This window comes from Anoplolepis gracilipes, chromosome 1 (genome assembly GCF_047496725.1).
Source record: "Anoplolepis gracilipes chromosome 1, ASM4749672v1, whole genome shotgun sequence".
Classification (NCBI taxonomy): Eukaryota; Metazoa; Arthropoda; class Insecta; order Hymenoptera; family Formicidae; genus Anoplolepis; species Anoplolepis gracilipes.
Window position 1 is genome coordinate 17,095,765 of NC_132970.1, and position 22,681 is coordinate 17,118,445.

Below are 22,681 nucleotides of genomic sequence, written 5' to 3' on the forward strand. Positions count from 1 at the left end.
TAGGTTTCCCATCTGATCACATATGTGCATCTGATATTTATGTTTATGTAAATCACATTCATGATATTTCTCTCAATAAACTGAATTGTTGGATCTATATTTTTCTACATTTTAAAAAAAGGAACACAATATAAATATTCTAAGAGAGAGAGAGAGAGAAAGAGACTCTTTCACAATACAAGCCTGCGTCATTTTAAACAAAGAAGCTAGGTATTACATTTACATATGTGAGAGTATATATAATTTACTGTCAATTAAACAGTTTTGTATTTATTTTATAATTAATTTAATATACGCGGAAGAAAGAGTCTCATTCGTCACAAGTTGAAATACGGTACTGTTCCATGTGTCATGGACTTGTGGCCGAGGCGCGGCTACAGAAATAGCTCGTGACTCAATATTTAGGCAGCGCTGATTTGATGCAGCATTTTCGTCACGGAGTCGTCCCTTAGGACGGCACAATCCTGTCGACAACAGGAAATTTGCCATCTACATCAGCATACGGTCATGTTGCAGCCGATTAAACATTAAAGATACATTCTATTAATATGATAGAATTTAAATCGACAAGAAAAAATAATTTGTCGAGAGCTTCAAAATCTATAATGTATATGTTTCAAGATTTGCGCAAATTTTCTGCAAAATTATAACATTTGTTTGGAAAAATAAATATAAATTTGAATTAACTATATTTAATTAATTTTTAAAATGATCTATAATTTGAATTAAATATATTTAATAAATTTATAAAATTATTGTATCTATGCACGTTAATACTATGCTAATGTTAGATTTTAGTGGAATAAAGGCATAGTCAGAAGTTTAGATAAAAATTTATTGAAGTCTTTAATGTATTCGTGTAACATAACTTGTGACAACGCATGTGGATCGTACGCATCTATAAATTTATTGGTATATTATTCATTTTATAAATTATTTTATACAAGTCCACAAACGATGGACGTACTTATCGTCGCGCAAGATTATGACGGATACATAATCTGTCCATGTATGTACATTTAATATATGTAATATACATATATCTTATCTACCCTGTAAAGTATAAATATGTATATTACATATCGTTGCACAAAATTATGACAGATGACTAATCTGTCTATGTACATTTAATATACATATATTTTATCTATCTATCATGTAAAGTATAAATATGTATATTGCACATATTACATATATAATGCATGTAATATACATATATACATTTTTATAGGAAACATGTTGCACGGGTTGCTCTCACGTGGTTCGTCTTCGACACTTGACCCGCGCTCGTCCAAATGTTTTTATATGAAATGTAAAGCAAACGTAACCGGTTAAACTACTAAGTTTGTACTCTGCTTTCGCCGTTCCTATAACTAAAACGTTATTTGGTATTGCAAATGGTATTTAAAATATTAATAATAAGAAATAAAAGAAGAAAAAATAATATGAAATTTTTTATATATTGCAGATTTTTTTAGAAATTCAGTCCTGTTTACAAAAAGTCTTGGATAAAAAGCCGGTCTATAAAGATTCAGCGTTTTATATGGAAAAGCCAAACTTTTACAAGAAGACAGATTTTACAAAAAATTCGCTTACATTTTTCTGACAAAATCCTAGTCTATGTCATAAAAAAAAAAAAAAAAAAAAAAAAGAATCACTAGCGGCGAGCGCGTTTTGCCAATTAACACTTAATACTATTATCTCACTCTAACACCACCTCAGTTCTCGATGCATGGAAAATAACTGACTGAATATTTTCAACAGCGATAGACAAATACAGTTTGGATCACTTCATAATTCGAAATGATTGAACGAAAAAAATTAATTATTCTTAAACCTACGTGTTCTATGTACACATGGATAAAGTTTATCGGCGCGCTAAGAAGTCTTACGCCACTTTAATAGGGAAGTACAGTTTTTCACACGAAGAAGACATTCCACTGTTAAAGCGTCCTTTACCCTTGTGGCGCTTATTGGCACGGAATTTCGTATAAAACTGACTTTTAGAATAATTCACTGAAGACACATCTTCTGATATTAAATATTGCATTTCATCCTCTATTTCCACCTAAAACATCGTCACCGACAATGTCCCTTTACGCGTCAGTCTCAACCTGCGTATAACGAACCGGTGGAACTCACGCCAGCTTCATGTATATGGTGCGCTCTCGCATCTTGCATTGCTTGAGTTCCTTGAGCGCTCGTTGCGCTTCGCTAGGTGACGAGAATGCCACTCGCGCATCTCCCGTTGGCATGCCCCTTTCATTGTAACGGCGAATTACGTTTTCTCGTTTAACGTCAAAGTCACCGAAAAATTCGATAATCTCATTGATGTCCGCTTTGAACGGCACATTTTCGAGCGATAATACACAGCCAGGTTTACCGAAACCCTCGACATAGTCCATAGACGGCGGGTGTCGACCCAGCATGTGCCGTGGCATGCCCATCAATCCGGGTGGACAGCGGGGCCCGAAACCGGTATTACTGAATCGCGGCGGCATGTGACTTAATGGGCCAACGGAAAAGCGTGGTGGTCTTTGGTGCTGCTCCATCGGCGGAAAGTGCTGCTGTTGCGTCTGCTGCTGCGCTTCCATCATGCCGAGAGTTTCGAGCATTTTGGCGCGTGGTACTAGCTCGATAGTGGGTACGTTCTTACCTAGTGGCAGACCGTTTTTAGCGATAGCCCGTTCCGCTTTCTCGGCCGAGTCGAACTCACAGAAACACTCTCCCGCTGGTTTGCCTTGCTGATTGAGCATCATATGAATGCAGAGCGGCACGATGCCGATGTCTGAGAAGAAGTCGAAGATGTCGCGGTCGATTGTCTGAAAGGGCAAACCGCGCATGAGAATACAATCTGTTTGGTTCATGCTCACTTGCTCGTGCTCGCGCTTCGCTTGCGCAAACTTCTCCTCGCTGATAGCGGTTGCAGTCACTTGCTTGTTGCCAATCTTCAGTGTCGTGTTCAACGACGACTTGGCGTCCTCGAGTCGTGCGAATTGTACGTAAGCCATGTACTGGGTAGTGCCAGACTCTTTATTACTGGTGATGAAGAGATCGTTGATTTTCCAATCGTGGAATAGCTTAGCTATGTCCATTTCTTTGGTGAAGGACGGTAGTTCAGTCAAGAGAATACACATGGAATTTCTCACGTCGCCATCATCCTCCTTGTCAGGTGAATAAGAGTTCACTGCTTTGTCAAAAATATTTTCGTCCAAATGAAGTACCTCCACTTCGGAATTTCGCACATATCTCGTTTCGCTTAGAGCTTGTTCTTTACCTTCGGCCTTAGCAAACTTGATATACGCGATACCTACGCGATTACCGTGATTGTCGTTGATTATCTTCATGCCGTCCTTTCTGATGTAGATACCTTGAAAGGCGTGACGTAGATCCGCATACGTCGCGGTCAACGGCATGTTGCGTACCTCTACGCAATGACCGCCACTGCTACTGCCATTCTTGTTGTCCGAGAATCTCGAGTCTCTGCCGGACTTCCTACCGGACGTTTGACGATCGTTCTCATAGTTTCCGAAATTGGCACCAGCCTGAAACGCATGCGGATTGCGCCGACCCTCGAGCTCCTGCATTTTGCTGAGAAAATTATTATTTGGTCTAGTGCCACGATAGCTGCTGCTGTATTCCTGATTGTTGAATTGATTCGATCGGCCAGAAAAACGTCCAGTTTGATCCAGTCTGCTTTGCTCGTTCTGATTCCAAGGCTCCTTAGAACGAGTTCCCAAGCTGGTTAGACTCGGTAAATTCCCGGTGCCTAAATTCTGCGTTAACGATGTCATACCCACCGTATGGCCGAGCGCCTGCACGTGTGGCTGCATAAGATTACCGACACCGTTGAGACCGTTTATAGAGAATTGTCCCGATTGCAGCATCGGTTGCTGTCCTATCACGGATGTGCCAAAGCCAGTAATGGCCGAACGTTGAGTGTCCGAGTCTTGGGACAGAGCGGCGACACCTGCGCCTAAAATACCAGGTGCTAACAAGGCGGCCTGCATTTGTGTTTGAGGCGGAACCTCCCATACGCCGTTTTCGAGAGGCTTTTTGGACGCAGCCGCTGATGCTTTATCCTTTTGAAACTGGCCAACGCATACGACGTCGTTGTTGTCGTCCTCGTTGGTATCCTTACGACGATCGTTCGCGGAGCCTCTCTTCGAGTCGCGGTCGCGCGACCTCGTACGATCGCGTGATCTGGACCGGTCCCGGCGACGTCGCCGATCTCGCCTGTCGCGTTCCCGGTCGCGCGACCTGCTACGATCACGGCGTCGCCGATCTCTGCCACGATCTCGATCGCGGCGGTCTCGGTCACGGTCGCGATCACGCGAACGCGAGCGGTCCCTCGATCTTGATCGGTCACGCCTGTCCTTCCGATCTTTGCTAGATTCGCTGTCGTTATCCTTATCCCTCCTGTCCGTCGGTGAACCGGGCTGCTTGCCAGGAACTACGGCTGGCGGCACCGCTACAGGCGCGGTTTGCATGATGCATTGCAAACTCAATGTCTGCTGTCGAGCGGCTTCGATCACTTTTTGCATTTCAGTGCGCGAGCTCAACAGCAGCTTGATCTTCATCTCCTTGATCTTACCGCCATCGTGCATCATTGCCTGGCGGGCGTCTTCGTCGGTACTGTAATAGTGAAGCTTTTCGTGAGATTTCTAACGTCGCGATCCCTTTTCTTGAAAATTCGTTAGCAACTAAAGCTCATTAATGTTTTAGTGTATTCTTTTTTAAAGCATTGTATCAGTTTTTTTTTTTTTTTTTTTTTTTTTTCGCTTCAGAGTTGTGATCACAAGATTACAACTTTAGCCATAAGTGATATGTTAATGTGTTTCATATGTCGGATATTGATCTTGTCCTTGCGTAAGATAATTTTATGTTTTAGGCATGCGTTACGAGTATATAAAGGATAATTATTACACTATTACTATATAATAACCGGAAATTACTTTTCTATTTTATGCATCCGTATGAGCAACTTGTTACAACTTTCTACATAATAGTTTTTTAAATAACCCACGGTCTAATTTATCGTTGAAGCAAAATTAATCATAAAATTTTTTTTTTTATTAGAATCATTTAAATTGTTATCATTGTACATAAACGAAATTTAACTGTAAACGACTGTAAGTGACAGAAAACAGATAATCTACTAAATGTTTAATCTGTCAAAATTCTATTTATTGTATTTAAAGATGACGTAAAACTTGATTTATAATTTTATGCATAAATCATGAAAAAAGTAATCTAATATATAATGGTATAAAATATTATTTAAATTGTTATCATGATCATTGTACATAAACGAAATTTAACTGTAAACGACTGTAAGCGACGGAAAAAAGATAATCTATTGAATGTTTAATCTGTCAAAATTTTATTTATTCTATTTAAAGATGACGTAAAATTTGATTTATAATTTTATGTATAAATCATGAAGAAAATAATCTAATATATAATGATATAAAATATTGAAGCTACATCGTTGAGTGAACGACGTAAGAAATAAAATGGAAAATATCCATTATTTCGCCAGATCGCTCTCTTCAAAGCAATCGATTTGTATGACAGCGCTTACCTGAATGCGATGAACGCATCTCCCAATTCGCCACCGACAATGTGGACACCTCCCTCCGGGATGCTGAGACCTCTGAAAAACTGGCGTATGTCCAATGCGTTGGCGGACCACGCCAGATTTTGCAGTCTGATTATGACGCTCATTTTCGATAGCTCGTTCGATGTCTATATCTGCAACCGAGCCGTGAGGCAACGAAATTATAAACGACGAAGACAATGAGCACCCTCAATGATTATATTGAGCTGCAATGAGCTAATTGCTAAATCATTCGCCATTGTATGACAGAATAATTGACAAATATCTTCAAGATATATACGCGATTGCGTATTCCTATGATTAGGAAAGGTAACAATGAAAATAGAAATGTTTTTTTCAGATAGATATATCTTTTTACATTATATTAAGTCTTTTTACATTATATTAAGTCTTTTAATATACATTAGTTACAGTATATTAAATTATATCTTTTTTATAATATATTAAATTCTATATTATTTAAGAGCTAGAAAATTTAATATTTTATATACATATATATTACATATTATAACATATAATATATATATATATATATATATATATATGTCACATAAACTTATTATTATATATTATGTATTTATTATATTAATGATATCATTTATCTTTTAGATGTAATTTTTCATTATACGAGAACTTTTATTGATATTAATATTTCTATACTACATTATACATATTTATTATATTAATACATGGAAGTGTAAAATACTGCTTTATTTTTTTTATTCTTTTTATTTTTTTTCTCGACTGTCCTGTATCTTGTCTTATCGTGAGGGATTGAGCTCGACCTTTTAAAGCATCTCTTTTTCTTTAATTGTTTTATTTTTGCATCAAGAAATATTTTGGAGAATAAATATTTTTACTCAAAAATGATAAACATAAAGACTGTCGTTTTCTCTTATTTTGTTAATAATTGTAATTTGTTTAAAAGTAATCCTAAGAGATGAGCAATGGTTTAGCAAGCACACTTTAATTGGTACGTAAAAACGTGTGTAATTTTGGGCTCCTCTTGACTAAATTTCATTGTGAAAGTACTTAAATATTCTTATATGTCGCAAACAAAGATACGTGTTGCAGGAGATTACCCAAACCAATCATGCTGAGGATGAACTAAAACGTTCTAATATTCAGTCGATACACATTTACGGTTTTCGCTTTTAGCTATACAATGCACAGTTTGTGTACGCTTTATATTTCATAGTCAATCAATTATTCCTTATACAAAATTATTGTATGCTTATATGTAATTGTACATATAAAATAGTTAAAATAGAAAAAATTTAATATTATTTATCTTCTTTCTCGTCTTGTTTTTTTTTTCTCGTAACATGTTCCAATCTCCGTGACAACTTTCTAATTGGTCAAATGAAAATAATCTCCGATTCTCAACCAAGTTTATGCACAGGCATTTCTCATATTCACGCGTATAACGTGTCCTGTCACAACTTGCGCAATGCTTTGCAGAGTAACTAAACTTTCTCTCTACATTACTGATGAAAACAGATAAGATTGTACGACCAAGATAGTAGATAACGAAGCATCTCTTTGATCAAATAACACACATCGATGACTCTCCTAGTATTGGAAATAATCCATGCTGCTTCATTCATTTCTTTCGTGAATGTATAATCGTGAGATATTGTTATGAATACTTTATTATAATCTTTTTAGTCATTTGCATTTAACGGCGTGTACTGAACCGTTGCTGAAGGCCACGCAAGAATAAACATGTGAATAGAAACGAGTAATCGGATTTATTAGCATAAAAGGTGTTTGAGCGATGTTTCCACGAAAGACATGCGCTTTACATGTTTAATCGTATGCGTGAAATGAATGTTTAAGTGCTTGTTAACGATATATCATTTCTTAATGAAAAAATATACTGTCTTATACCTTATGTAGTATTTAATTTTATTATTTCAATTATACATATAGATTTTTATTTTGAATATGATAAAAAGAAAAATGTAAGAGAAGTATAATCGAACACATTTATCATAATGATATATATACAGGATGTAATTAAATTAATATATTTCCTTTAAAGGTGGATCCTTTGGCCAATTTGGAAATAATTTTTCCTCAATGAAAATGTTGAGTTATTTTTCCAGTTAAAAGTGATTGAAAAAGAAGGGCTTTTCAGAAACTAAAAACTTTGTAAAGTTAAAAGATTAACCTAATTCTTCAGTTAATTTCAATTAGAGTTTTCTTTAATAAAATTTTAATCTAGGGCTTTAGTTATAAAGCAAAAATTAGCAAAAAATGATGACCTCCTTCGATATTTTCGCTGAGAAAAAATTATTTTCAAATTGGCCAAAGAACCCGTCCTTAAAAGGAAATATGTTAATTTGATTACACATATATATATATATATATATACAGATTTCCGCGTTATTATTTAAACTTTTTCATAAAATATGAAACATTTGTGTTATTTACATTTATTCAATGTAAGAAATAATTTGCGAGATTAGCACAATCTAAAATAGTTTTCTTATTATTTCATACTGTAATAATTTCAATAATATCGGAGAGCAAAAAGTTTTTCACAGCTTTATCTACTTTGTAAGTTTATTTTTAATATGTCTATTATTTTAATAAATTATTTTTCCCATATATATATATATATATATATACATGTGTATAAAGAGATTTATATTTTTTAAGTAATACTTTTTAAAGTAATATTATAATAGTGCAACTGCACTATCTCTCTTGCATCCTACCACGATACTCTTAATTTATCCTTTTGAACAAAATTATTCATATAAATGATAAAAATATATAAACTTAGCCAACAATATATAAATATTGCAGAATTCTTCCCACTTTCTTATACAAATAGTGTTGTCTTCTTTCATATGAACGACGGCATTGAATTTGAAACGGCGAACGTCCTTAAGTTGCTTACATCGAGTTTGTATGAAGTACTGGCTGTTGATTGCAGTACTATTAATCATTTGAATAATGTACACGTATGTTCTCATATTTGCGCATCTATATAATCGCATAGCTTAATTTGCAGCTTTATTAATTTCAGGAGATTAATTTCAGTCACGCAAGTAATCAATTATTTTATTCAGAATTATTACCGCTGGCATTTAACATTGCATTGCAGAAGTTGTAAAACATAGATTTCATTGTTTTTACTTTTTATAATAAATGAATCACGCTATAAAATGTAGAAAATATTGAGATTTTCTTTTATCGGGTGTCTATTTATAATGATGATGATTTGAAGAGTTGTTTCTCTGTGGCTTATGCAGTGATTATTAGAGTCGTAACTATCGTACACTAACAATAAGAGTAAAGCATAGATCTACAACCCTATTTTTCTTTTTTCTCATATGAGAAAAAAAGGCAAAACGGAAAAAGTCTTAGTGTTTGATGATTGTATGTAATTATTACGTTAGTGATAATTATTAAATTAGTGAAAAATTTATTTTAATATATTTATTTAGAAAAGTTTTGCCATTTAAATTTATTTGATATTATTTAAGTGTATATATATCTTATTCTCAGAATTATCAAAAATATAAAATTAATGTTTAATATAAATAAATTATTTGTAAAATTGGTTTAAAATTACATTTTGAATTTATTTATTATTCTTTAATTAGAAAGAGTCAGCATAAAATATAAATTTGAAATAATTAGCTATGATTAATTTTATGAAAATAATATTAACTGTAAATTTTAAAAAATCTCAATGTATTTTATTAATAAAAATAGTTTAATTTTTTAAATTTAATTTTTAATGCTTTTTTTAATAAAGTAAATATTATAACTGCTCGTACAGTTGATTTCCATATTGTAAAGTCATCGGAATCAAACATTGTGTGTTTATTATAAAATTTCCCTTCAATAGTCCCTATTCTAATAATGTACCTAAAATACAGATAAAATGAAAATGTTGCGTGCTTTGTTTCTCACTTTAACATGAACCAAATAACAGATGAATAGGGTAAGAGAAAATATTAAAGGCGAACATCCTTTTATTATAGTTGATTCATGGACAAAATACTGTAAATGTTTTTAATTATTTTACGAGCCTGATGTGTATACCAATTTTTATAAAATAATAAAAATAAAATAAATCATCAAATAAAATGATATAAATATAGTAATAAAAAGTAATAATATAGTTATATAGCAATATAAATCATCAAATCAATCGCCCAATTAATTTCTAGTCAATGTAAAAATAGTCACTTAATCATTGTAATCTACCAGTTACGCATACAAACATTTAAAATTTAAGATCTTAAAAATTGAATCTTTTTCTTGATAAATAAATGAAAATTCGAAGACTCAAAGAGCTAATGATAAGAGCTAATCTATTATAGGTAGAAAAAACAAATTCACACTTCAGTCTCGCTATCAATTAAGTCCAGATAGAGCAAACGAGCTAATCTGGATATACACAAGTTTTATATTCAAGTATTCAGAGACTTGATAAGTCTAAAAAAGATCTGAAAAACCTATACGTATGCTTGATGGCTTTATTATTACAGCAAATTCCGAAGGCGCCGAGGTTTGGCACAGGAGCGCTCCAAGACATACAAACACCCACGCATGTTGGCCGTGCGTCAACAATCATTGAGTTTATTCTCTTTATCGATCGTAAATTCTTCAGACATGCATGCAGAAACTGAAGTCCCAGGAAAAATCATAAATATAAAAATCAAATGTGTAATCGATCTATTCCATATCAATTCCAAAATTGCAATGTCAAATAAGTCAATAATAAGTATCAATTGTTGAGTAAAAAAAAATCGACTTATAATTATTTTAAATAACTTTGTTTTTTTTAATTAGCTACTTATAGATTTTGAAATAAAAAACCTTAGTTTTTAAAATAAATAAAAAAATTCTATTTTTTAATATAAAAGTATATATTTATATCATTTTGAATAAACCTCCAAATGTAATTTAATGTTAGATTAAATAAGAAAATAACCTTTTCTTCGAATAAACTTAAATTTTTGACCGAGGAAAATTACTTCATTATAAATGATTAAATTACGAGAAAATAATTTAATTTCATTAAAATATAGATATCGATTATTTTGCAAAGTTTGAGTTCAATCTCTAAATATTTTAAATAAACTAACAAATTGACAGTCAAACACGAAGTATTCCAAGTTGTAAACAAGTAGTAACTAAAGAAAATAATTTGCATTTATGAATAAACATGGAGATTGATTATTCAGCGAAATGCAGTTCGATTTAAGAGTTTTCAGTTACGAATAGTTTAATGGAAAGAGAAAATAATTTTCATTCGTAAATAATGATATTTACGCACGATCGAAACAAATTTCGATTTCTAACTGGTTCAAATAAGGAGGGAATAAATTTTTCTTTTTTAGGGAAAGTATTTGGTACAACTTGGACGAGTTCCACTTTGTGTTGCATATCTCGGAAATTGTATTTCGATATATATATATATATCATTACGGTAGTCGCTGTAACCGGTTATTTTCACGCCATGAAAGTAGCAATCAGCCAATCTCTGATTACCGCTATTTATGACTAACATATTACTCGTTCCACCGTTGCGACACTGTGATTACCAACCACGACTCTGTCATTTAGGAGACAAGTCGTTTATCATATCTATCTCCTAAAACGAATTTCGATACAAGACGGAACTGCGACAAAAAAAAAAATAAAATAATTACGTTTTCACGTGCATTAGAGATAATTTCAAAACAAACGATCGAAAAATGTCGTACCATAATAATAGGAACGTCGATTAAATCACTCCAGACAAGTTTTCACACAGGTTGATCCCCATGCACGCAGACACGGAGATCCTTTTTCCGGAATAGAATTCGGTATCGCAAAGAAAAAAATACATCGTCAATCTCTCTGGATTGACTGATCGGCAGGTTGCCCGTTGTGCTGTTTTACAGGACAGTGCGAAGTGTCAGACACACGTGTCTGTTTCTGTCGACGAGCACGACGACGCTGCACGCGCATTCCTCGTACCTTCGGTTTCCATTTGCCATGAACTGCTGAATCCTTTCGTTGAAATCGAGTCAAAAAAAACCTCGACGATCGTGCTGCGCTTATTCGAGATGATCTCGTGAATTTCTCACGGAATTAACGACGAAGCGGCTATGTTGAACGCATGTGTAACGCTTCTTCCGCAAGTATCCTATCGTTGATAGCGCGGCACAGCTTCTTCACAGGACTTAAAACAGTACTTTCGAAGTACTTAAGAATGCTTGCGACGAAAATGAGAAACCAATTCGTCAAGTGTTTTAGTAAATTCTTCGGAGTCGGTTGACACACCGAGGACGAAGGTACCGATCACGACGTTTCATCATCTAGTAAGATATTCTTTAAGCAGATTTTAATTAAACGTTTATACGACGTAAACAAAGACAGCGAGAAGCGATATAAAACTGGAATCCAAATATTATGTATTCGAAATCCCAGCAACATTGATGTGATGTGTCGGTGTCGCTTTACGTTGGACATGTCAATAACACTAGGAAGTATTTAATTACCATAATAATGTTGTCATTATTATGGTAATTAGATATTAATCGATATTCTGGTATATCTAATGGTAATTAGATACTATCAATATTCTATCAGCAAAGTTTAAATGAATGATATAGAAATGACAAACGAAGTTGAAATGTAAAAATTATTGATTTCAAATTCGCGATACTGATTGCGATAAGCGAACAGTTCCGTGTCGTAACAATTCATCTAATAATTGATACTCTCCTTAATTTAGTAATATACCTAGATATAAAATAGGAGGGATATATATTGTAAAACATTGCACAAAGCTGGAATTCAAATATGTGTGAATAATTTTAACATCAGTAATATAATATAATTATTAATCTGGATTATGATAAAAACTTTGCTTGTTGCATTTGTATACCTGTGTATTATTATAAAAACAATAAATTAGCTTTGTTATATTATCGTATGAAATATAATTTTCTATTTTTATCTTTTTTTTTTTAAATCTCGCGTTCAGCATATGCAAACATAAGATTGCAAAAAGTATGCTTTATAATTCTAAAAGCGTATCTAAAATGGTATTTTATATTGAAATATTATATATTGAATATTATTCTCTTAAAACAGAGTATTTATTCAGCACAGTAGAAATCAGCCAATATCTGGTGATGCTGTCGTGCAATTTCGCGAAGTAGAACAATTTGCAGATGTAAGAAAAAAAAAGAAAAGAGGAATTCGGCGAGGAGAAGAGGGGGAGTTGTGTACGAATACGCGCTGCCGTAACTCATTTTCACTCGAACACCATAAAGAGATCACGTAAAACGTAGGCGAAACATCATGATTATTCATATCGTCATATCGGCCAATGAGATGTAACAACAGTTGCTGTTTTTCCCAAGGAATCTGTACTTGCAGTATCAACATCGTTCGCATGCAGTAATTACTCTTAATCACTTAAGATATAAAAATTTCCTTAGATTTCGACTTCCTCGTCGACAAGCCAGAATCTATATTATATCGCTTGTCATTTAAATAATTAAATTCCATTATAGAGATTATTGTGGATACGATGAAAGAAAAATACCACTCGATAAGCACCAGCCAAAATTTTTTAAAGGTAGATACTTTTTTTTGCTGATATGTAATTTATGCTCCGACTCGCGTATGAGAGAGAAAAAGACCAAAAATTAGTCTGTGTGCCATCCACCTGAAATGCATTATGCACAGTAAAAAAGCGTTCGCAACGATGGAAGCAAGTCAATAAATTATAGTCCCGCCCTAATACATTTTAGTTTATCCGTTGTTGGCGCTTCCTCGCTGCATTGCAGGGTCGTATGTATGTATATATATATATATATATATATATATATATACACACACATACATATGTATATCGATGTACATAATCTGTCTGCAGTAATAGTGCAGAAGTAAAAGCGTTACCTATTGTAATAGTCATTAAGGACATCTAAAGCCCCGAAGACCTTCAATGAAGTTTTTTTTTAACGAAAAAGAAAAAAAAAAGAATTGTTTACACAAATAGATTCCTACTTCATTCCATTTGGAAATAACAATTATGATAATAGTGATTTTTAACTTTAATTTGGTAATGATAATTCCATTTCTCTCTCTCTCTCTCTCTCTCTCTCTCTCTCTCTCTTTCTCTCGTTTATACACCCAAACGAGTATTATCATGGTGTTATCGAGATAGGAACGTAGAGAAAAATTCTATAGAACGCAAATTTTGTCGCATATGAGTAACATATAAGGTAACTTTCTGTGTAAGAACTTTTTCTAGCGCGAAAGTTTAGTTTATTTAATAAACGATTTTGTTAGAATACGAATGTATTCTTTTTTTTTTTTTACATTCCATGGTTTTTTTTAAATACTTCTCACGCTTAATTCTTTATTTCACGTGCATGTGTTAAATAAGTTGTAGCACCTTTATGTCCCAATGGAATACGAAGGTCTTACTAATATTAAGGATTATTCAGACAGTTAGTTTAATCTTGATTCCAAGCTCCAAAAACCATGTTGCAAAACTGCATTTCGCCGCACAAGTAAGACAAATTAAATATATCTCACTCGGAAGCTATAAATTTCCGGATTTTATAATAAAAAACTTCTCTTCGCCTCTATTTTAAATTTCAAGATTTCCATTAAAAAATATTTTAATAATAGACCTTTGCTAAAACTGTAGAATCGGTCTTTTCTTAACAAAGAAAACTGATAAAAAAATATTAATTTTTATCGTGCTTAATTTAATATTAATTTAAAATTTTGTTTAAATATTCTACAGTTTTCATAATTCAAAATGCTCGGCATCCGTTATTCTGACATAAAATTGATTTTTTTTTTTAGAAAAAGAAAGGAACTATATATTAATTATCATTGCATAAAGCAATGACAGGTTAAATTAAGACTTACCTTTCTTTTTTATCAATTAAAAGAGCTATTTAATAATTATTCTAAATTATGATAAAGTTAAAGTTGTTATGTGTACAAAATATAACAAATATCTGAGAAATATTATAGTTCGTTATTTTTTTTTTACAAAAATATGATTCATTAAAGACAGCGTATATAAAAGTATAAAAAAGATACAAATTAGCAATATAACTTATAAATATATATTAATTTTTTAAGGTTAATCCCAATCTGGAGTATAGGACACTTTTAATAGTTTTCCTCTCATATTTTTCTTAGTATATTATAATTAGTATAAGTATTATGTAACATTATATAATTGTTTTAATGAAAAATTATATGTTTTTATTCATAGCAGAAAAAGCTACATTGTTGTGTTTTTTATTTAATTAACTTTTTATTTAAGTTTAATAAATCAAAGAGAATAGTAGAAATGAAGTGCGTGCGGTTTATATCTTATGGAGGACACATGAAGAGATATTTTATAATGCAAATCATGTTATCCATTTTGTTTACAGCCATATTTTTAAAAACTTCTTTATTTTTGTAAATACGGGTTTATAAACTACTTACCGTTATAAAATTCTGAATATATATATCATAGAAAAATTATAATATCGAGAACGTATGGATATATAAAGATACATAAATAAAGATACCTCACATATCGCTCACTTTAGAAAACGAGAGTATTCAACTTGTTTGTATAATAGACTTACAAGAGAATTAAATTTGTCTGTATAATGGACTCATAACAATTTTTTCCTCCAAAATTATAAACTAATTTTATTACGTGATTTAGAGCATTACCTTTTGGATTTTAGACAACTTCTTTCTTCTTTACTTTGTCGCTTGTTCTCTCTTTCTCACAGTTAAAATGTACGACGGGAGATAAGAGGCGATCAAGAACAAAGATGACCGAGCAGTGAATCAAGAAGGACACTCATCAGTGATGAAGAACAATGAAATGTAGAAGCAGAAAAGCTAACTGCATCATCATTATCATTGTATAAAATCCTCTGAGTAGGCCGAATCTGTTCTTGATATTTAACACACACTGTCTAAGACCCTGCAACATACATCAAGTTCCCTCTCACTGTACCTAAATAATTTTACAGAAATTACAAATTGTATCCGCATTCAACTTCTTATCCTCGACAATTATTATTATGAAACAAATTTTATATTTTTTACACAGATATGTCTCACAATGACAGTATTTGCTTTTAGTTGCAGATAATGCTCTGACAAATTTGCACAGTTTATTTAATAAAAACCTGATGAAAACCTTTATAATTATTTGCCTTAAGTTTAGTCTTTGACATATCTCTCAATATATATATTTCCAACTTAAATTTTACAAAAGTTTTCTTATTAAATTATTTTCAAGTATAATTTATAGAAATTTTTTAATTTTTATATTACCTCTGCAATTAAGTGTGATATATATTTGTCAAAATACCTGCGACTGAAAGGAAATGCAGTTGTAAAACAGAACATATTGTATTTCTCTCTTGAAAAATATTTTTAACAACTTATAAAAGCAGTATTCTATAATTATGTATTACAAGTAAGATTATGTATAGACAACTCCAAAATGTAAATATTATATAAGAGAAATTTATATATATATATATATATATATATATAAAATATAGACTAGACATACATTTAAAAATAGAAAATTAAACAGAAGGTATCAAGCACCAACACATGATCAGAATGCTTCAAAACTTGAATAAAGATCTTGCATGTGAGCGAGAGGTAAAGATAACCTCTTTTTGGCATAAATATTTATTTCTCTTTAAAATAATATAATATTTTATTCTTTCAATTTTCTCTAATTATTTTTTTACTACCGAAAATAGTTTAATACTGAAAAGGTTATGTTATCGATTCATTGTATTCGATTTTTGTATCCTACTACATCGACGCTAAGAATAGATAAAAATTCAGTAATTATACCTCAGTTGAATTTTTTATACATACTTTATTTAACTTTTCGGGCTTATTTTTTAGTATTGTTTGCATCACACTCTGGAATCGATTGATATTTTTCAAGTCACCACGTGATCTCTATAAATACACTACAGCACTTTTCACTGGGCACTTTATACCAAAGAATTAAGTAATTAATGCCCGAAATATTTCTCTATCACACGATTGACTCTGTTCTATGCTCCTACTTCTCGCTCAACATGTAAACATTATGTGTGCGAGTAATAAAATTAAGTAAACAATGGAACATATAAAACGCGAAATTTCCGGCAAATTTCGTGCGGATGCAGATTTTATTTACGGAAGTCGTTAATACACCGCACTCGTCTTGTAACGAAAGAATAAATCGTAAAAGCGAGAATTATAAAACAAGTGTATACACGCGAAATTTTTCTCGTTAATCGACAATCAACATTAAATAACGCTGTGAAATCTCACGGAGAGAAAAAAAAAAAAAAAAAAGAAAAAAAAAAAAAGAAAAAAAAAAAGAAGCTAGAGTTTCTCGAAACTCGCGCAGTAATTAGCATCTTTTTTCGTGTCACGTTATTCAACAATAATCCGCCATTGTCGACGATGCGAACGAGCGAGATTCGAGTAAGATGAAATAATTCGGCACACATACGGCCGGGATACATATTTAACTCACCGAAATTGTTACGCGGAAGTGAGGCGAGTTTCATGAAGGCTGACTATACATGACGAGAACAATTTTTTGAACGCGACGAACGCGATCGATCCAGTGCTTCGATGATCCGCAACCGTGGATGAAGAGCGTCGAAATGGCTGTCCTCTGCCTTTGCCGTGCGCTTGGTCGCGTGAACCCCGTGACGTAAGCAGAAGCAGACCGAGCCGAACGTACCGATTGGCTCGTCGGATAGAGAGAGTCTGGTTGCGAGGCGCTGATCGTTCGACGCCACTCGGTAATCTTCGCGAACGGCCGGAGTCGCCCGAACTGGCGCGAGCTTCGGTGCGTTTCTATGGTTGCGTCGTTGCATCTGCGCAGTTCGCGTCGGTCCGTCGGTTGACAGAGAGGTTAGGTTCGCGATCCGGCGGTACTGCATCCGTTGTTTTCTGAACGTTAGCCAGTTGCACCGGCGACATTCGCGTTAATTTGCGTTCATTCTGTCGGTGATCGGTGATCGTTGGCGCGATTTGCTTGCAAGCCGTGCATAGAGAACGAAAATGGCGATGACAACGAATCAAGTCAAGGGCAGCGGATGGCCACGGCGAGCGAGCAACAGTTCGTTCGAGGGAAAAGTGGTGCAGAATCAATCGGTCACCATTAACAGAACTGTAAATTTGTAAGTAGCTATATAATATGCGACGTATTTACACAATATTTCTAGAACTGATATGTCTAAATTGCCTCTTTCCTCTGTAGGACCGGTCGATAGAACGCGATTATAAGCCATTTATAATTGAAATTATGCTCTCTTTAAACTATTTCGTTGTCTATTTTGTGCGATCAGTAATCGTAAAGCGGCTATTTAATTTTTTTTTATCAAAATTCCGAGATTTTAAACAATCCGTGTCCAATATTTTTATATGCGAGCCTACGCATTTTATTTATTGTTGTATAAATGTATTATGAATTAATAAAGAGAGAGTGTTTCGATAGTATATTATGAGATTTATATATAATTAATTATATACACAATTGTAACAATATTTGTTTGAAATTCTCAAATCTTATGCTCCAGTACATGTGTCTTATCGCAAAAGTTATTCAAAATGTATCAATATTTGATACACAATGTTAAGCTTCACTTTTTTTTTATAATGTTTGTAAATATACTTTTGTAACTATTGCCTTGGTTTATCTCTCGCATTCCTAATATGAATTGATTATTGATTCTTAATATGTAATAATAGCGTGCGATAATAAAAGAAATTTCTATTGTGCTTTACTTTTGGTTTTGATTGTTAAAATGCAGAATATTTTAAGATCTTATGCATTAGAAATTGAATGAAGTTGTTTAACAAAACTGTTTTCTAAGTTTGTATACTTAGTGATTCTTAATGCTAGGAAAATCCCATATATATATATATATATATATATTTTTTCCCCATTATTTCTCTCTTGCATTCTATACTTTATGTAAAATATGATATATCTATGTTTTATATGTATATGTGTACGTACTACCCTTATGTGAGGTAGTTTATATAATCTAGATTTTATTTTATATTTTAAGATAGTATATAATATATATATTGTGATTATATTTTGACTAATTTGTTATAAGAAAGTAATGAAGAAGCTCCTCTTAAACACAATTGTACATGAGATTTATGTAACATTATAAATGACACATCATATAAATGATCATTTGTGTTAAATGATTATATGTACATCTATAATGCTACAATTGCAATGGTTTAAGTCATATTAACTAAATTGTTATTAAATATATATTTATAAATATATATTTATAAGTATATATTTATAAGTATATATGTATATATAATATATATTTGATAAAAATATATGTAAAAATTTGCATTATTTTCTGCATATTATTGAAATGTATATAAACATATTTCAATAATATGCAGAAAGTAATATGCACATACATTTGTACATACATTTTATCAAATATTAATCTTTGATTTAGTCTCTCTTTCTATCATCTTATAAAAACTTCCATTTTATTATCTTTTCTAAACTTGCATATGCCATATATCATTACAATCATATGTAATCATATGTAATAATATACTACATTATACAATATCATTATATAACAAATATATTACAAATTTTATATACATACATATATATATATATATATATATATATATATATATATATCCTTATATATAAAAAATTATTTGGAAAAATAATAAATTATATGGAAATAGATTTATATAATTTTGCAAAATATAGTTACAAGTAAACATGAAAAAAACATCAATTACTAATTATTATTTGTTAAAAAATACTTGTGGAAATATGATTGTAATGATACAAAAAATTATATTTGCTGTATAATTAATTTAATTGTACCAAATGTAAAAGTGAACCCAAAACTTTAAGTATATGTGTGTGTAAAAATGTTTTATATATGCGTATGTGAAGATTTGATATAAAGCGAAAATTTAATGGCAAATAAGCTGTTATTATATTCATATGAAATGTAAATGTTATATGTATATTATACATTGCAATATTCATTTTTCGCTTTATGTTATATAATTATGTTTAAATTGTAACATAAGTTAGAAAATCAGAAATTATATTAAATATGTAAAGAAAAAAGTAGAATAAAGATTAAAAATTTTATTGTATTAAAATTCTCAGTAAAGAATGATAAATGATAATATTTTATTAATATTACAAAATTTTGCTGATATATTGCAATATCATAAATATCTGATACATAATGTATATTTATTAAGAAAAATATATTTTAAATCAAAATTAAAGAAGATAAGCATAAATTAAATCAATTAAAAATTTTATTTAATAAAGGCTTTTTGTAATAATTCAAGTGACTTTCTTTATAGCTTGAATGTATATATTCTCTGTTGTTTAAATTATAAAAGTATAAATATTATTTATATCAAAATATAAAAATTAATACTGAGAAAGTAGAAAGAAAACTTATTTAAATTGTTATATTGTACTTGCATAGTTATGATGATTCAATATTGTAATACCGCATCAAGTTGTATTTGAAGAAACTGGGTAATTACTGATGGATTAAGTTAAAAATATAAGGCTAACAAAAGAATACAACTCATTTATCTTAGATATCCTTTGACAAACTATACATTTGGAACAAAAGAGCCACTCTTCGAGAAAGATCCATCAGTACCAGCGAGATTTCAGCGTATGAGAGATGAATTTGACAAAATCGGCATGCGGAGAAGCGTAGAAGGCGTCTTACTAGTACATGAACACGGATTGCCACATGTTCTCCTTCTGCAACTTGGCACAACATTCTTCAAATTGTAAGTTTCGAGACTGCATAGAATCATATAATGCATGACAAATAAATTGTACAAATGCGATGAAAAGCATACATTTTGAAACAAATAAAATAAAACTAAAATATTTGTTAATAATTACAAAAATTATATATTTGTATAAACATTCACAATTTAGTGACAATATTGAATTTAAAATATGTCTTTTATTTTTGTTTCAGACCTGGTGGAGAACTCAATGCAGGAGAAGATGAGGTAGAGGGCCTAAAACGGCTCCTTACAGAGGTAACAGTTAGCACGACGTCTTACGCTGCCTTACAGGCTGGCTAGGAGTGGCACTTTCATATCGTTAGATTGTAACATTGTCTTTATAAATACCATTATTATTGTAAATCCTGCAACCATTTGTAGAACTTATGTAACCGGGCCTGTAGCTCCATATGCGGGTTTATTCTTTTATTCTTATAATGTTTTGTACTTTTAGCGTGCTGCATGCCCGGACACTTTAATGTTGATAATTCTTGAAGAGATCGCTCGTTATTTACTGTATTTGGTTGGCTAAGAACATTGTTCTTATTCTCATTGTGTATGTGTTAACACAGAGAAGAGACAAAAAGAGAAGAATGTAAAATAATGACAAGAAGACTGTATATATAAATATTTTTTTTTTAAATTATAAGCTATAAGAAAATTGATCATATATATCAAAGAACTTAGAATCTCATTGTAAAAAAATTCATTCGCAATTGACATTGTTTTATTTGTAATCTCTGCAATATGCTTGATCAAAACTACTGGTATATGAGCAATAATTGTTTTGTTTAATTAGGTATTCATATATAAATACCATAAGTAAAAAGAAAATATACATATTCTTTTGAGAAATACCAACATCAGAACTTTTAATTTAAAAAAAAAACTTGTTACGTATTAATCGTCGATGAACTTGAATATTGTTAAAATTGATACTTGTTAGTATCAATTTTTTATATCCGTTTTTGTGTACTTACTATAAATGTCTCGAAATGTAATAAAACGTGTGCAACCATGTTCTTAGTGGACTGACCGAAGAAGAATGTATTTTATCTCATAGTTTAATCGAAATTCAGTAAAGCACAATATCAGACAACAAACTGGATTGATTTCTAGACTTTTGGACGGCAGGATGGGGTGAAGCAGGAATGGGTTATAGAAGATACAATTGGAAACTGGTGGCGTCCAAATTTTGAGCCACCTCAGTATCCATATGTACCACCACACATCACAAAACCAAAAGAACACAAGAGATTATTCCTGGTACAACTGCAAGAAAAAGGCATGGCAAATAAAAAATTTATTAATCTATAATCTAAATTGATTTCATGTATTTAATGCAATTTTCTTTATATGTTTAGCTCTGTTTGCTGTACCAAAAAATTACAAATTAGTTGCCGCACCACTATTTGAATTGTACGATAATTCACAAGGTTATGGTCCCATAATTTCGTCTTTACCACAATCATTGTGCAGGTAAGTTTAAACAATCTGCTTTATATCTTATAAAGAAATAAAAACATATAAAACAGTTTTATAAAAGTACTTTCATTTATGTTTCAGATTTAATTTCATCTATATGTGAAGCTAAAATGAGAGAAAATATTTGGCGTATTTTGTTTAATTTTACAAGATCTACTACAAATTTGACAAATGTATGTATGAGGTGATGAATGATTTAGAAAACTTCTGATTTATGTATGTATAATATATACATTGGATTGCGAGAATTAAACTATGTTTTAAGTATTTATATAACCCATATATAATGCCATTTTCATCAACCTTTGTATTTAAATGTAATTTTTTTTTAACAATACAGTGAGAGATATATGATGAATGCTATGACAGATATGTATGATAATCTGACACATACAACTTTCAATTTACTTTTGATTAATTTAAGAACGTTTCTGTCGGAGTAATTTCTACAATGATGTGATTAATTTATCAAAATAGTAATTAAAGAATTTTTGTAAAGTTTTTATGATGGTTATAGAATATAACACTTATAAAAAAATGAGTAGCCAAGCAATGTATATTTTCTAAAAATAAGATTTGAAAAAAAGAAATATATAAATAAGATTAATTTTTTAGAATAAAATGTATGTTTTATCAAAATAGAAATAAAAATTATTAATATTGTAGAACTATTTATAGTATAGGTATACTATTATGTAATATAATGTA

The 22,681-nt window shown here is 31.3% G+C and overlaps 2 protein-coding genes across 5 annotated transcripts; one reads left to right on the forward strand and one right to left on the reverse strand.

The window, feature by feature from the left end:
- Positions 1 to 821: 821 nt before the first annotated feature.
- LOC140670741 (uncharacterized) lies at positions 822 to 17,398 on the reverse strand. 4 transcript variants are annotated; one of them, XM_072901492.1, is made up of 5 exons: positions 17,175 to 17,373; positions 16,520 to 16,606; positions 15,341 to 15,599; positions 5,585 to 5,754; positions 822 to 4,635 (listed from the first exon to the last, which is right to left on the reverse strand). In XM_072901492.1, exons 4-5 carry the CDS (start codon positions 5,725 to 5,727, stop codon positions 2,139 to 2,141), a joined length of 2,640 nt encoding a protein of 879 aa, XP_072757593.1. In that variant the 5' UTR covers positions 5,728 to 5,754; positions 15,341 to 15,599; positions 16,520 to 16,606; positions 17,175 to 17,373; the 3' UTR covers positions 822 to 2,138. The 4 variants fall into 4 exon arrangements, 2 of the variants coding, with proteins under 2 accessions (XP_072757593.1, XP_072757584.1); XM_072901483.1 differs by lacking the exon at positions 16,520 to 16,606 and having other exon boundaries at positions 17,175 to 17,368; XR_012047617.1 differs by lacking the exons at positions 822 to 4,635; positions 5,585 to 5,754; positions 16,520 to 16,606 and adding exons at positions 6,295 to 11,268; positions 11,353 to 13,310 and having other exon boundaries at positions 17,175 to 17,398.
- A 123-nt stretch (positions 17,399 to 17,521) lies between these two features.
- Cpsf5 (cleavage and polyadenylation specificity factor subunit 5) lies at positions 17,522 to 22,226 on the forward strand. Its single transcript, XM_072901516.1, has 6 exons — positions 17,522 to 17,829; positions 20,282 to 20,482; positions 20,680 to 20,743; positions 21,608 to 21,773; positions 21,853 to 21,967; positions 22,055 to 22,226. Exons 1-6 carry the CDS (start codon positions 17,711 to 17,713, stop codon positions 22,074 to 22,076), a joined length of 687 nt encoding a protein of 228 aa, XP_072757617.1. The 5' UTR covers positions 17,522 to 17,710; the 3' UTR covers positions 22,077 to 22,226.
- Positions 22,227 to 22,681: the final 455 nt, after the last annotated feature.